At 44.8% G+C, this 15884-nt stretch overlaps 1 protein-coding gene across 2 annotated transcripts in view; it reads right to left on the bottom strand.

The window, feature by feature from the left end:
* NRK (Nik related kinase) overlaps positions 1 to 15884 on the bottom strand; it is a 120448-nt gene that overhangs the window by 77850 nt on the left and 26714 nt on the right. For both annotated transcript variants that reach the window (XM_019540237.1, XM_019540236.1), the window contains one exon: positions 250 to 306. In XM_019540237.1, coding sequence (XP_019395782.1) covers positions 250 to 264 — 15 coding nt within the window. In that variant the 5' untranslated portion in view covers positions 265 to 306. The remainder of the gene's footprint in view (positions 1 to 249; positions 307 to 15884) is intronic.

The following is a 15884-nucleotide window of genomic DNA, read 5'->3' as shown; positions in this document are numbered from 1 at the left end:
GATTAAAAACAAAGCAATGTGTTCATATAACCCATCCTTGGGATCTCAGGAAAACACCAATGCTCAGAAAACACAATGAATAGCAGATGGCCATCTTCTTTCCTAAGGAAGCCACACTAATGTTTTATTTTACATAGCCCCTTTCTCCCCCCTGGATTGAAGGGAAAAAAGGGCTACATAAAATAAAATGTTAGTGTGCAATCCAGGCCACTGTCTCTCCCACCCCCCTCCCACTATATGTTCACTCACCTCTGTAACGTTCATCACCTTAATTGCTGCAAGTTGTCCAGTCTTAACATGGCGGCCCTGTTAAAACAATAACATGCTGTAAGTCAAACAGATATTTATGCAAACTGAGTAGATGGTAATGACCTTCGCATAGTAAGAATCTGAGCAGTCTCTCATGCAAGGCTAGATCTTGCTGCATAGCTGCTTCCAGGCAATATAAATAACATCTGAAAAATACAAAACCACAATGCTTTAATGACCCCTCTACATCTTTACTGAGGACAAGGTAAAAAAAAAATACAAAACTCTTATTTTCAGCGCCATATGTAGAATGAGGCCTATGTCTTTAGACCAACATGGCTATAACCTACACCCCGGTATGTAGAATGAGTGGTTTTTGGTCTGGGTCCAGTTCTTACGTGACAGATGTTCCCATCCCTCTAAATGATACTTCTTGATGATCCCAACCACAACGTCAAGGACTCGATGGGCAGAAAGCTGGAATGACCTTTTCTCCCTGCATGTCGGGGCTGAAATATGTTGGTGAAACAATGCGGAGGAGAGTTGGCATTGCTCCTTACTGCTCCATATACCCTGCACACGGACGAAGAGAAAACCTTGTTCTGCAAAGCTGTCAACCTGGCCACATTTACATGGCCAGGGGAGACTAAAGTACATTTTTCTCCCATCAAAGTCTCTCTATTACAGAAAGCGTAGCCTTTGGAGTTCTCCGGACAAGTAGTTAATTGCAGGTCAGGTCCTGTAGATTTTGTGTTTAAAGCATAATCTGCTGAGCTGATGGAGAGGAACTCTTCAGCATCTTTACCTTATATACTGAAGCTGTCAAAAGGTGGTGTGTAATAATATGAACTAGAAAATGGAGACACAAGCAACAGGATGGGCCTTTCACATCTCTGTCCTCATCAGAACTGTTCAGAAAAGACATTCAAAGTAAGGCACGTTGCCTCATTATGCTAATCAGGTGAAGACTGTATCAAATGACACGGTCAACAGCGGATTGATTAAACATGCTGCTTCTCTCCCTTACCAACCAGATTTTTCACAAACTGGCCTGCCTTCGAGCCCTGTGAACACAATTTTGCTTCGATTAATACTTGTGGGTACAAAATTGCAGACACAGTTCCCTGTAGTGGGCCAGGCATAGGAAATCATGAAGTTGCATTGGAAACCCTACAAATTGTGGACGAAAGGATTTGCAGGTGCAATTTTACACCTGCAAAATTAGAAGAATCCTTTTAAAAATCAGGCCTTTTCTGTTCACAGTTCCATTCAAGTGTTATTTATGGAGCAATGCAGTTTTGCATGAGGGAAAAATGATTCCTTAATATCAAGTGACAGGTCTCAGTCGTGTTTACTTTTTTTTTCTTCAAAAAAGCTCACTCCTGCTGGATTTTTTTTTCTCTGTGAGTGTCCTCTTTCTAAGGCAGCACTTCTGGGATTTTGTTATAATGAATAAATCCTACCATTCTAGCTTATCACAGAGCTCAAGAAGAAGATAAATGAGGCACACCCATACCATGAGTGTGCCACACGTGTCAGCATGTCAGACCACAGATTCTGTAGCCACAAGTGCTATCCCGGACAGATGCCTGCATTTGGTCACTATCCATTTCAGCTGACGTCAGTCATGGTTTGCAAGCTTCCTTTTAGCAGCCCCTGTTCCTTTGTTGGAGACCATTGTTTGCAAATGTTTCCAGGCATTGAAAGTCCTGGCAATACAGAGACAGGACCTTCCACAAAATACAGTAATGCTAGACAGGCTGGCACCCTGATTTAACCCCAAAGCTTGCCTGGAATTACACTTGTAGATGAAGTCAGGTCAGAGCAGGTAGCAGAGATGCTTTGAGATTTTTTAAATCTGTTTTACCAGCATATAAACAAGGTTAATACCAAAACAGTACTGCAAAGGATATTGCAAATTCATTAGGAGAGAAAAAACTGGAGGGGGGGTGGTATTTTGATTTCAGATCATGACCCCTATTCAGCCAATCCTCTGTATAACAGACATCTGTTCTTTTATACTCATACATCCATTCCAGAGGCACCTGATGTTTTTGCTTACTTTTCTTGCTGTAAATCAGAAACAGTCAATCTTGGGAATGCAAGTTAGAGGAAATGTTGCTCCTACTAAACAAACAGGCTTCTCGTTATTTAAAGTATTGTACATTAAGTAGACGGTTTTGCTTTGAGGCCTGGATTCACCTCAGAAGTGATTCACACATGTCCATGATTGCGCAACACACCAATTAAACCCATTCCCCAAATCCCCATGTCTCTGTATCCTGACAGCAGTGGGAGTGAGCCAGGACAAGGGGCACAGAATCGGTAAATGCTTCAGAAATCTCATCTTGTCTCAGTGCTGAGGTGTTCACTGTATGATACATGGGGGCTGGACTCGATGAGCTTATGACGTCCCTTCCAGCCCTAAACTTCTGTGAATCCGTGATCCAAGGTTATTACTAGGCAGGGAATAGGCCAATAGCCCATCATCCATCAGCACAATCGCTATCAGAACAAATGTAGTTATTGCTACAGCAAACCTCTCGTTCAGCAAAGGAGTCTTGAATTTCAGTGGGAAGGAAACTTACTTTTGGGATGCAGAGTTAAGAGGGCAAAGGACCCATTTCATACTTGGGCCCTTTTGCACTGGATCTTTAGAGAAGCTGTGGGGCTTGGCTAAACTGTCAGGCATGCTGGGGAAAGATGCCCTGTCTACTCGTTCTCATTGGATGTGCAACCAGTGACATAAAATGTCAATCATCTGGCTGATTTTTACTTACCCCTGCCGCCTCCACACTGTTACCCTGATGGGGAGTACAGGGTATTTTTGGGCTGGGGGAACACGCAGCAGGAGAAAGCACGTTTCAGAGCAACAATGTGCTGTGGTCTGACACTGAATAGGCATGCCTTTAAAGTAGACTGAGTGCATTTTTAAACGTGTTTAGGTTGCCTTGCATATAATGAGAGGCATTAGTGGGCATGAGAATCTGGCCTCATATCAAAAAGAGGGAAGAAGAGAAGATGACAGAGTGTGGAGCGTTTTAAGTCATTCTGGTAGGTTGTTGATACTATCCATTGCTGCCACATAACTTTGTGCCGCTAGCCTCACCGCTCCTGGCTGGGTTTGGGCAGTCCACTCATTTCACTCCATTGTCAGAAGAAAAGGGCTAATATTAAAAATAAGCATTGGTCGCTACCCACTATCAAGGACTGGGGTGGAAGGCAATGGTGTAAAACGCTGCTGGGGCCAAAGAGAGAAGAAAAGCTGTAGATGCTTTGGTATCAAACTACTGAGCTTATGCAGTGCTCACCTGTTGCTCTGTCTGTGTGGTTTTGTGGGTGTGAACGTTGGTAGCTGGGTTTCCCGAAACAAGCAGAATAATGGGGCCAAACTGTCAAGTTCACTCTCCTGTCTGAAAAAAGTCTCCCTTAGTAAGATGGACCACACCCATGCTCATATATGCAACCAAAATGATATATGACAGAATTACCAGTCAAACTGTGCCCTTGCTGCAAAGCCTGAAGCACTCTTCTCTTTTAAATATATGCCAATGTGATGTCCCCTCCAAGCATCCGTAAAGGAAAGACATAGCAGTCTATCTGCACACAGGCTCTTCCAACAGAGACATGTGGCCATCTCACCTGGCGCCAAGGGACCATCTCACCACAGGACCATCTCACCTGGAGCCTTCTGTTTATTCAAACCATCCCATGAAACTATTTACACTCGCATGGACGGTCACCAGGGTCACTCTATTCATCATCTCATGCAACAGCCCCAAGTGTCATTGTCACCACTTGTGGCAAATCAGACAGTCCTTGAAGCCAGGTTGACCAGGGGAGCTTTCTACCTCAAGGATCCCTCTTTACAACAGAGCCAGACCTGAGACAGCTACCCTCGGTTAAGAAGACACATGGCTGTCTGATGGGGTGGATCTTCTAGATGCCGAATGTTCAAGCTGCGGGTTTTTTTCAGAACAGAAAAAGGTATCAGGCCTCTGTGGCCAAAGAGGAGCGATGCAAAGGGGTCTCGTCTTTTATGTTGGTTTTTCGGCTGTTGAAAGTTTCTTTGTCAGCTTGAAAAGTGGGTTAAAGTAGCAAGGTCTCATTCAGGCAAACTCTCACTGTGGCCAACTTCTGAGCAAAGGCATCAGGGTCTGGTCTGCCACCCCCCCCCCCCTTTTTTCCTGTTGTTTATGAATAAACAGCAGCAGCAGGAACAGGTCAGAGCAGTGGCTCTCAGCTTCTTTAGACTGGAGGCACTTTTCATTAGATCTCTCCATAGCGTGTGAATTTAGCTGCACGTCACTTCGAAAACTAAATGTCTTTATTATAGACCTTACCTCCTGGCAGAGGCCAGGCAGCAGGAGTAGGGGAGCAGCCAGGCAGGGAGAGAAGCCAACCAGTCTGCCTTCTCACACCTCCTGTAGTACCCTTTAAAGGCTCTTGCAGCATGCCCTGGTTGAGAATCAGTGGGTTAGGGGTCTGCCTTTCCCCCACACCTAAGCTAGCAATCCTAAGAAGTGTTGGTTTCTGGCGGAGGCGTAGCAGGGCAGGATCGTACCCAGAGCAGCCCCCAATGCACAGGGCAGTGCTGGCTCCTGCCACGCTGACGGCAGTAGTGTGGTCAGCCCCTACTGTAGTGGCAGGTGCTTTGGTGCCCACCTCCCAGTGACATTACTGGTTTCTGAAGCTTCTGGTTTCTGCAGAATGTAACGTGGGAACTAGAGGCCATAAGATTTCAGAGCCCTGGGTCAGGGTTGTCTGTTTTTCCAGGCATGGGGCTGACCGAGTCAGGCTGCTGGCCAGGGGCATTCATGAACAAGGGATTCCATGAAGTTAGTATGTTAATAAGAGACTCCCAACCCTCAGACTTAGGAAAGGTTAAAGGACAGCCAAAGTATCCATCCACTTGTCCGAGGCCAGTCCCAGCACCGGAGCACATCAATGTTTCGGACATCCAAGGTGCCTCAGGCAGAGACGTGTCTTTTTAACTTCTCTTCAGCATTTTGCTATGTTACCAAGGCTCAAGAAATACTCCCATTAGCGATGGGACAGGCAACAGCTACAGAAAGCTTTATCACTCTTTCATCAGCAGATTCTTTGCAAAACTGAAATCAGTTTACCCCCTCCTGAAGTCTGCATATTTCTGATCACGGCTACATGTCTGGAGGATGCTCTACAGCAGAAATCTGTCTTCTGCGTAATCCAACTGTGCATTCACTCAGCGAGAGACAGTCCACAAGACTGGGACAGATTATTCAGTGTTTATTTCAGTTGGGCACGTATTTATTTTCTTAATGAGTTTAGATAAGGTTGCCATTAACCCATACCCCCCAAGTGAGCATCAGACGCATATTAGTAAACCATCTAGGTGCACGGACAGGAACAGAACATCAGCGTTTAGTGGTCATGTTCCTAGTTGATAACGGGGCTTTGCAACAGTTCAACAGATTTACAGCGAGGCGCGTTGTTTCAGAACTACAGCAAACACGGCTCCAAATCTATGTGAGGCCAATTTTTTTTTTGCCTTATGGACCATGCAGCAATTACAGAGGTATGCCAAAAAACTTCAATTTTCAATTAGCTTTGAGTCGCACGTGGGGGCAGTGGATAGGAACAGGCACAGAGAAAAAGCGGTGGTGCTGTGATTTATAGCACTCCAGCTATAGTGGGAAAAGTCCCGTTCTATCTTTGGCTCATGGAAAAACAGGGCTGGAAGAGACTTCATGAGCTCATCTAGTCCAGTCCCACACCTAAGGCAGAAACATCCCTGACAAAGCCATCCCAGCCATGAGTCTGTGTAACCTGCTCTGCAAAATTTGCACAGATGGAGAGCCCACCCTGTCTCAAAGCAGCCTGACCACCCTCAAAGTCAGAAAGTTCATCCCCTAAATTTCCTGTGCTGCAATTTGAGATCATTGCTTCTAGCTCTGTCCACTGCAGCCACAGGGAAGAGGCTATTTCTATCCTCTTTATAATTTTAATCACCCTGCAGTGTCCTTATGCCAAGGGATCTGAGCCACCTCTCTTCAGTGTCCAACACACTCCTTACCCAACTAGAGGAGATTTGCCTGTACAAAGCGATCCCTCCCCTGGGAGGAATGGAGACTCAGAGCCAAGAGCTCCACCGTTCCATGACCGACTGGCTCCCTCTCTCCCTTGCTGCTACTTTGCTTTGCACCAAGCTGGCCTGCATGTAACTACATTACACACTTCCTTTTTGGCATCAAGTGCTCATTTCTTTCCACTTGTTTCTGGGCTTGTTTGCTGCATCCATCCCTGTTTAATTTTGGCAAGAAGAGGAGTGCACGGAAGGGAAGGGAATGTCTGCTCCGCTGTTACGCCAGTTAACATGCACCCACTTGGATGCAGGCACTGGCTGCAACATGACGTGGTGTTTCCAAGGCCCTGGGGTTGGTCAGGTTTCAGTGTGTCATAGTCTTCACTTGCCCCTAATTCCCTAGCGTCTGCACAACCAGAGTTTTTTCCCTCTCTAGAAATCAGCCCATTTGCCAAAGCTGTGGGACTCTTGTGCAGAGAATCCAAAAAGAGACATCAGACTCCTCAGACACCAGCTCTGAATACCAAAATCTACCCCAGTACATTCACACTAAATTCCTCCTTGACTTTGCAAGGGTCTGTCAGCATGACTGGGGTTAGGGAAAGCTGGAGATTTTTCCATGCGTTGCTCAATGACTATCTATAAATACAGAAGCACCCAGGAGAGACTGCAGCCACCCCACTCTTTGCAAGCAGAGGGTGAAGGTGCAGTTGAACAGGTGCAGACCCATATTGCTAAGGAACTTCAACAAGCAAGTTCAGCTCAAAACCCTTGAGACCCTCTCAGGTTAATCTGTGCAGCTCTGTGGCTTCCTGGTAAGCAGCCAGAACTGATTTCTCTGCTCTTGGGACTGAGCCACACGTTTTCTGCTTCCCCTCCCTTCATCTTGGTAGCTGCAGGGAAGCACTAAAGATACAGTGCTAATGCACAATGCACCGAGTTGGGAGTCCGGGGACCCAGGGTCCAGTCCAGGCTAATCTGCACTGGGGTTTCTGGACACTACTGTCTAACACTGCATAGCTTGGGGCAAGCTTGAAGCCCAACTTTTCATAATGAACTTGCTAAAATGGGGCCGCATGATTATCAAGAAGCAAGACATGAGGAGTCTGGAAGTGTATAGCCAGTTTTTGTTAGCTAATGGGCAGAGGGCAAGCTCAGCGTAGCTAATGCACTTGAAAAAATAGCGTTGAATTGCAATAACAATCCGTTTCTTGTGGATTACACTTTTTAAATCATAGCAAATGATTTGCAACAGCAACTGGGTTGGAAAAATCCATCGCTCCTTGGCAGTTAATTACCAGGGGGTTCCCCCCCATAAAGAATTCAGGACACTCCTTGATGGGTTTATAATTCTGCGTATGGCCCAATCATTTTGTTTTAATCATGCAATTTGGGGCATCGCTGTGGAAAGCCTGCCCTGGCTGACATTCCAAACTCTTGGTGGTAGCTCTTTTCCAAGCTTCCCTGGCTGTTTGTTGTATTTTGGGCATGTAAATCACAAACTGTACATTCCCCCAAGGAATTTTTCCATCCTTTGAGGTGGTGAGAGGCCCGCCGGCATGCAAGGACAAGCCATATTCCACTTCAATTCCTGGCCACCCCTCGGTTCTATTTTTCATCTGCAAAACACGTCCCCTGGAGTTTACTGCTTTTGTGCCAAGAAGGCAAGAGAAGGGGGATTCCTCAGTGCCACCGTCTGTCCCTGCTGCCTGGGTGTGATCCCGTGGAAATCAGTGACAAGTACCCTCAACCTGAAGATGAACCTCATCTCTATAACGTCCCAGACAGACATTCCTGAATCTCATCCAAAGTCAAACGGGTGTGCATGAAACATTAAGTGCTATTGCTGAGGCTTTAGGGTGGCTGATATCGGGACAGAAATTGTCCTCTGTCAGTGATAAGCAGATGGCAGCCTCTGTCAGTGATAAGCAGATGGCAGCCTCTGCCACAACTACACACCATGGTTGTATTAATAGTGAGATCTTAACACAATGATGTCAGTGTGAAAAAGCCTCCTTAATTTATTACTTCAACAAGATAAATCTCCATAGCTTTCAACTGGCTTGACTTGAGATAGTCCAAACTAGATTGGGCTGGGCTGGCATTGCTCCATTAACCTGAACAAAGCTATGCATATACAATGGCTACAGGACTGTAGGAATCCTTCCTCAGACTATATGCTGCTGGGCTCTAGTTTATTCTGCATCTATAGAATAAAAAATACCCGCATCCAGATCACTATAGCACAGAACAATATGGCTATTAATCCTGGGTAAATGATCAAAAATATTTCTCATGGTTTATATAGTTAATCCTATATGCCAACTCACAAACTAACCTTATGATATGTTTCAAGTGGTACATAATCACCAGCTGAGGTTTATTACCCTCCCAGTGGAAAAGTAGGCCGGAATATGAACCTGAACACTACACAACATACTACACAACGAAAAGATGGGAAGCACAAATAGTGAAAGCTTGCACGGTGCATTTTCTAGTAGTCAGAGGCTAATGCAGGGGTGGGCAAAATGCGGCCCATGGGCCAGATGCAGCCCGCCAGGCTATTCTATCCGGCTCATGGAGCCCATAAAAAAATTAGAAAATAAATATTAATCTGCCCCTGGCTGCCTGTCATGTGGCCCTTGATGGCTTGCCAAAACTCAATAAGTGTCCCTCTGCCTGAAATAATTGCCCACCCCTGTAATGATACTAAATGTGCTGCAGAAAGAAACTGCAAAGTTACGTCGTTATGATGAATTATAATGGAGAGAGAGGAAATACTGGTATCAAAATGGAAAACCACTCAATGATCAACAAATTTGTCATGTTTCATTCCAAACTTGAGACTGGATAGTACTGCTAATGTCAGCAAACCAATAGAGCAAAAGTAAAGTTAACCTCCAGTGAAAAATTAGGCCCCTTTCAAGAAATACTAGCCTATGTCTGAGTAAAAAACGATAATTTTTTTCTCTGCGCCTCAGTGGGTTTTTTGCCTCAAAATTTTGTAAACAATTTGCATGCATCGGATGTGAAAGTATTCATGTCATCAAAATTTGATGGGGCTTCCAAAAAACCCCCCCAAAAAACCGGCATAAACAAAAATGATGAATTTCCCAAAACTGCACTCAACGTGTCACATACTTAAGCAGAAAATGCCGTAACTCACATCAGCTACGCTCATAACATTCATGCACAGGAGATTAAGTTGGTAGTAGTGTACGGCTTTCCATATACTAAAATAGCAATGCATTCGTCATGAGGAGAGATCAGAGTATGCATCTCTTATCCATTACTTAGAGCACTATTACGGGCCTCTTTTCCATGAAAATGGCTACAAAACCATCTCAGGCTTGGGAAGAAACCAACAATTTTATATCCATGCTGCAAATGAGTAAACCATAATCCACATGAACTGTGAACCCAAGAGGCTCTCAGCTAACAGAAGCGACTTTTGTGTCCAGCTTTTTTTATCCTTGCAGTTGCTGTTTCCTCCCATTGTAGCAGTGGAAATGCAGGTTGTATGCTTTGCTTGATGCTCGTCCATGCTTGATGGCAGGCCAATGGGAAAAGAAAATCCAACAAAGGAATGAATTGAAGCCTCTAGCAAACAGGAATTCAAATAGCCACATTTTTGTAATATCAGTGTATACTCAGTCTTGTCCAGATGACTGTCCTCTTGCAAAGGATGAATCAGTCATCACTGGTGTGGAACCACAGCTAGAGTACAGTTTAAAGAAAAAGGCTTCTTTTTAGGTTTTAGAAGTGTTAGGGTTGGCCTAGCCTTGCTCCCACAGGGCTCACTGGGATTTGTAACATTTATTTTAGTGGAAGTGGAGTTAGGTTAAACACAGAGCACTTTTGAGACTCCTACTCGAACCATGCAACAAGGGAAAGGAGCCTTTCGTAGAAAACTTGGCGCCGACTGCTGTCATTTCTCACCTGCCTCTAAATGGGTACCCAAGAATTGCGCTTGGCACTGGCATGAAAAATTTGCTAGCTAGCATTAGTGCCCATTAATGCAGTTTTAGTTTAACCCTTTGCTGCTTAAGTGCTTATTAAAGAGTAAGATGAAAGTACACATCTATCCTCCCCCCATGGTTTTGCCTGGCAATTCAGCAACATGCCAACAGATGCTCCTGAAAGTCTTGCTGTCATGTGAGAGTCGCCTAGCAAAACATTAGCTATGCAGCACCTGCACCACACCCATCAGGTTAAAAACACAAAAGGCATGCAGAGTAAGGGACATGTGATTTGTGGTTTCATCTTAATGGGTAGGGGGAGGCTCCCCTGGAAGAAGTGCTACTGATGCAACTGGCTCTTGTGAGTAAGGAAGAACGGAGAAATCCGAGACACTCCTTTCAAGGTGTATTTTAAAACCTGGAGCTCTTCAAGCATAACTGAGCGGAAGTTAACCCTCGAAGCACATCCTACCAGGTGAGGTTCATAAGACTCAACTCACTGAGTGCCAGTCTGGGCACATGCAGTTGATGTGAAATACAGGATTGCACATGCCCAGGGGCAAGGGCCAGGCTTGTATTGATGTCCATGGGTTTGCATCGGGCCCTGGCCACTTTACATCTGAAGGGGATCGATGGAAGTGTCCTTCTTTGTGTAATCAGAAATACAAAGGCTTCTGCTGAACATAGCAATGGAAGGGCCCTCCCAGGTCATCATGTCCAGTCCCCTGTGTTTGCAAGCAACCATTTACCCAAGTACACCTCAAAATGATCAAATGCAGGTGAGACTAGAGCACTGCAGTGGGAAATAACGGCTTAACATCTGCCCAAAGGATCCTTGGAAGAGCACCAGGCCCCATACTACACATTAAAGCAAGAACCCACAGAGCCCTGGGGATTCGGGGGAAAAATACTTTCCTGGTCTAAAATTGGTAACCAGCATGACCCTGAATGGAAGAGCAAGACCCTCCAGCCAGAAGTCTGTGTTTTCAAAGTATTAGCGAAAGCATCGGTTCACCCCAGTCATAACCCCCAACTTTAGCTTTGGTCCATGTCCCCATGCTTTAGAGGATGGTTCACCCTCCTCCTCCAAGCCACTAAGGTTCATAAGAGGAAAAAAATCCCTTCCTAGTCCCTTCCACTGCAACCAGCAAAAGCTCGGAAGCATGGGATTACTAGCCACCTAACTCCACTGGTAGGAAAACCAGTTTCCCCAGTTCAGAAAAAGTGGCTTAAGTCCCACTGACTACCAAGGGATTTAGGCATGAATCTAAGTCACCTTTCCTGAACAGGATCCCTTCTAAGGGCAGAGGGAAGAGCATCGCCCCATGTCTGTCTGCAGTTGCAGGTTTAGACAGAGACAGAAGCAATGCAGAGAGAGGCGTGAGAGACAGGCTGTTTAGCTATTCCCCCCTTCCCCACGTTTTATTTATTAGGACATAAAAAATGGATTTCTTTAGGCCTCGATTTCAGTATTTACATAAAAGACGGTTCAAACAGTCTTGCCATTCATTTGGTGCTCGAACATTTGTCACGCCTCTTAACATCTGTTGATACATATTGTAGGGTTTCCAAGCTCAGCAACGCAATTATATAAGGATACAGCTATCTCTCCATGCCAAAAAAATGGCAATTTCACAAACACAGGAGGCTTTATGTGCCTTAAAGTTTTTCTGGCTCAGCGGGTGCCCATGGCGCAAGGTCTGTAGGTTTCCATGAGTCAGCAGCAGGGCTGCAATTCAGCGTCCAGGGATTGCTGAGTAGGTGGGAAGAGGGGGCCACTTTTACTTAGCCCGACAAATCGGCATGTGTGGTATCAGGGCTTGCTCCCACTCCTAGGTTCAGGCTTCAAAGGCTCTGGCACGAGGCCAGGGCTGCTCAGCACCTGTGGAGGCCAATGGTGATTTATGAAACCCAAGGTCTGTGACACCTACAGGCTATTCACAAGGAAAAATAAATAGCGTAGGAAAAATTCAGGCTTTAGAAACTTCTCTTCTCATTTTATTGGCTGAGGCCTATAAAGACACATTAGCTGAGGTGGAGGGGATGGCAGGGAGGTGGAAACCTTTCTGTCCCAACCAATCTCCTGTTTCACTCGAGCCATCTTTATCCTGAGAGACAAACATCATGAACTGGATAAGGCATTGTGTAGGTACACCAGAAGCTCTGCTAGAGTAAAGCAGAAAGGCTTCTCTCTGTCTCTTCTGAAAGGAAGTGGAAATTCTTCTTTGACTTCAGTCGGATGAGAGCTGGGCTTTTAAAGAAGGAAAATCTGAGCTTTATGTTCCCTGATGCCCTAAAGTCCTGGGTGGTCGTGCGTTGCAAGTCAGCAGCGATGGTTCAATACAAGTAGTGCTGCTTTCCTCTCCTCAGGCTGATGCTACTTGTATTTTGTGTGCATGTCTATTCCCACTTTTGCAGTTTTACCAAGGCCACGATCAGATCTCTGTCCTTTTGTGCATTGTAAATATTATCATTTGCATTTTCTATTGAGTACAATGCAGAACAGGCAAGGGACAGTCTCACGTCAAAAATCATGTCTTCTCTACATAAGTAATAATATTACAAACTGAGATCTTCAGACATCTCAGGCAGTTAGGAAACTGTTAAAAATCCCAGTCTAATTAATTTTTAAAAACTGTACGAACATTTAATGAGCACAAGCTTGTGTGCGTGCACACATGCACACAAATGGTAGGGTCAGTTCCTGCGACTATTTGTAGAGCAGAATTCGAATGCATTATTCACAACAAAGAAAGGCATAAACCATCTACCTAATAACTACTGGTATTAGATGGGTCTGTCTCACGCTTGTTTGATTTTTCCTCAGTGGCTACTTCAGCTGACAAACAGCTTGTCTCCCAGTGTGAATCCCATGGGTCAAGGGCTGCACCCACTGTAGTCCAGAAAAACGTCTGTAGATTTCAGTGGAACCAGGATTTCACCCCATGAAATGTCCCCTGACAATGGAACTGCCTATAAAACAGATGGGTTTCTCAAAAAACATCTGCAGTTTTCGTAAAGAAAACTGACCTCGATGTTTTGTTTCAACCAGCTCCATAGGACCACCATCTAGCCAAAGGAAGGATGAGCTGGTGGCCACCGCTAAGGTTTGTGAGAAGATAATTACAAAACCTCAGCCCTCTAATTTCTAAGCAGACTCTACAACAGCTCCAATACACTGATCTTGCAAGGAAAAAAACATGCCCCTGTGCCTACCCATTGACCTGTTGGCCAAAGGGTGTAGAAGCCTCCTGTGTGAGAAACTCATTCATAAGGATTAAACTGATTCCTTAAATGAAACTGGACACACGTATTTGAATTCACATATATAAGCTGCAATCCACTTTTCCAATTATATTATGAAACAGCACTATGCCAACCTTTATTTTCCTAAAGAAAATTCTAAATCAAGTAAAGTCCCGCCGCTTTTTCTTCTAAACTAATCTAATCTGCATACAGTAGAAGTCTGTTTGGCAAGGGCTCTCTCTTTGAGTAAGCTAAAGGTCATAGTTATACTAATAGCTCCCTCCCAGCTACAATTGCTTACTTTTTAGCTGGTGTGTCCAGCACTTTTCTACATTGCTTTTAGGGACCCAGTCAATCAGCACAAGGAGAGCATTAGCTAGAAAAACAGAGAACTCGTGGGAAAAATATTGCCAAGTAATTGGAAGAAAATAGCTAAATCCATTCCAGTTGCAGAGCCACACACTTATCAACAGAAGGAACAAGAGTTACTGGAACATTTAAAACAAAGCTGTAGATAACTGTACTTGAGGAACAGGTCACAGAGATGACTACACATTTCTTGTATTAAACAATGAATTACTTTCCCAGCTTTTAAAACGCTTAGATTTTATCGTGTATTTAAATTATTACAAGTGGGCATATGTCTATAGATGTGCATACTGGATTGCATCTTTCTTCCCTCATCCCTGGGTTTTTGGTTGTAGCCATGTTGGTCTAAGGACATAGGCAGGCAAGGTTCTTTGGGTAGACGTAATATCTTTTATTAGACCAACTGAGTAGTTGGAAAAAATTTCTTAGCAAGCTTTTGGGCGCAGTCACCCTTCTTCAGGCTTAGGGAGTCTCTGCTGGTCTCAGAAGGGTGACTGCGCCCGATCCCCTCATCCCTGGTTTTTCAGGGCTGAGAATACAGTCACTGAAACAACTCCTAACACAACAGGCTGCTGTGGGAACACATATGTTAATAATGAAGAAGTAAATCCACCAGACCCGCGCATGAGATTGCAGGGCTACTGAAGCTGAACCAGGTCTTGGGCTCTGTTTCAGTCTAGCCCAGTCCTTCATCTCTCATTTGTTCCAACACTGGTCAATTCCTCCTCAACCCATTTTTGGTTTTAACAACAATCTTCAATCCAGGCAGCTGCATCACATTGCAAAACAGCTGTTAAAAAGCAGACATCTTGCACTTTCCACCAGATGCCTGACTTGCCTTGGGTGCTCGATGGAAACAAATTCAGAGCGGCTAAAATTTCCAGCAACAAGCTGCCTGAGGTCTGAATAGGCTTTGAAACTCACCCTTGCCTTTAACTTCTTCCAATTGTGCTAATAATGATTTTAGAAGCTTTGACATGTAACCATTTCAAAATCATTTCCTCCTGCAGCACATTTGTACACCCTACTGTCCCCATCCAATGGCAGAAGACACCATGTCTTTGTCTTCCACCACAAGGGCTTCAAACTTATTTTTTTTCCCCCAAATGAAAACACATATTCTCATGTAATCTCATAACTCCACACCACAGGCATTAGCAACACAGATTGATAAAAATAGATTTCTGTGATGCTGCAAAAAGATAAAACAGTCTAGCTTGAGGGTCAGAGACACAACAGGAGTTTAAACAGCAAGACTGAATCCTACATGTACAGCAGAGCTGTTTTACTACCGTTGTTAGAGTGGTTTAGCATAAAGCAGCCTTAGCATAAATGAGATGAGGAGGTAACATGTCTGATCAGACATCTACTTACACAGGAGGAATAACCACATACAAGATTACAGATGCAGAGACACTGAAATGAAGCGTTCTGGAAAACCAAGTGGCCAAAAGGAATCCGCTGCTAGATGAATGCTACAATGCAGTTATACTAGTCCTCCCTTGTAACCAAATGAGTTTCAGGCATATGCAAAGCACTAGCATGTTAATGGTGGCATTGTGCATTTGCGCTAGGGACAGACATTACACATAAACCGGTTTAAGTGATCAGAAACTGGTTTACACCTGTAACAGAATAGATGGTCAGTGCACATAAACCAGTTTCAAAATGGGTAGATTGGTTTAAGATAAACCTGGTTGAATGCAGTATCAGATTTAACTGATTTGGGTCAAACTGGCTTATGGAACTACTGTCCCAGACCCCTTCCTGGTGCAAGTTAAATCTGAGTCCCCCAGCATCCCATTCACTCCTGGGCTGGCCTGTGCTGTCTGCTCCAGAGACCAGGGCTGGCCCTGCCCCTCTGCTCCCTATCTGGAGCAGTGAGGGCTGGCTCACTGTGCCCTCCCCCCACCCACCCTGCAGGCAAACCCCTGCTGGAGTCTGGGGTGGGGTGGGGTGGGGAGGGGGTTAAACTTCCCTTTCCCTGCTTGCTCTGC

Source organism: Crocodylus porosus, unplaced genomic scaffold (assembly GCF_001723895.1).
Source record: "Crocodylus porosus isolate Cpor-Errol unplaced genomic scaffold, CroPor_comp1, whole genome shotgun sequence".
NCBI lineage: Eukaryota > Metazoa > Chordata > Crocodylia > Crocodylidae > Crocodylus > Crocodylus porosus.
The sequence above is the reverse complement of the archived record's forward strand: the minus strand, read 5'-3'. Positions and strand labels throughout refer to the sequence as shown.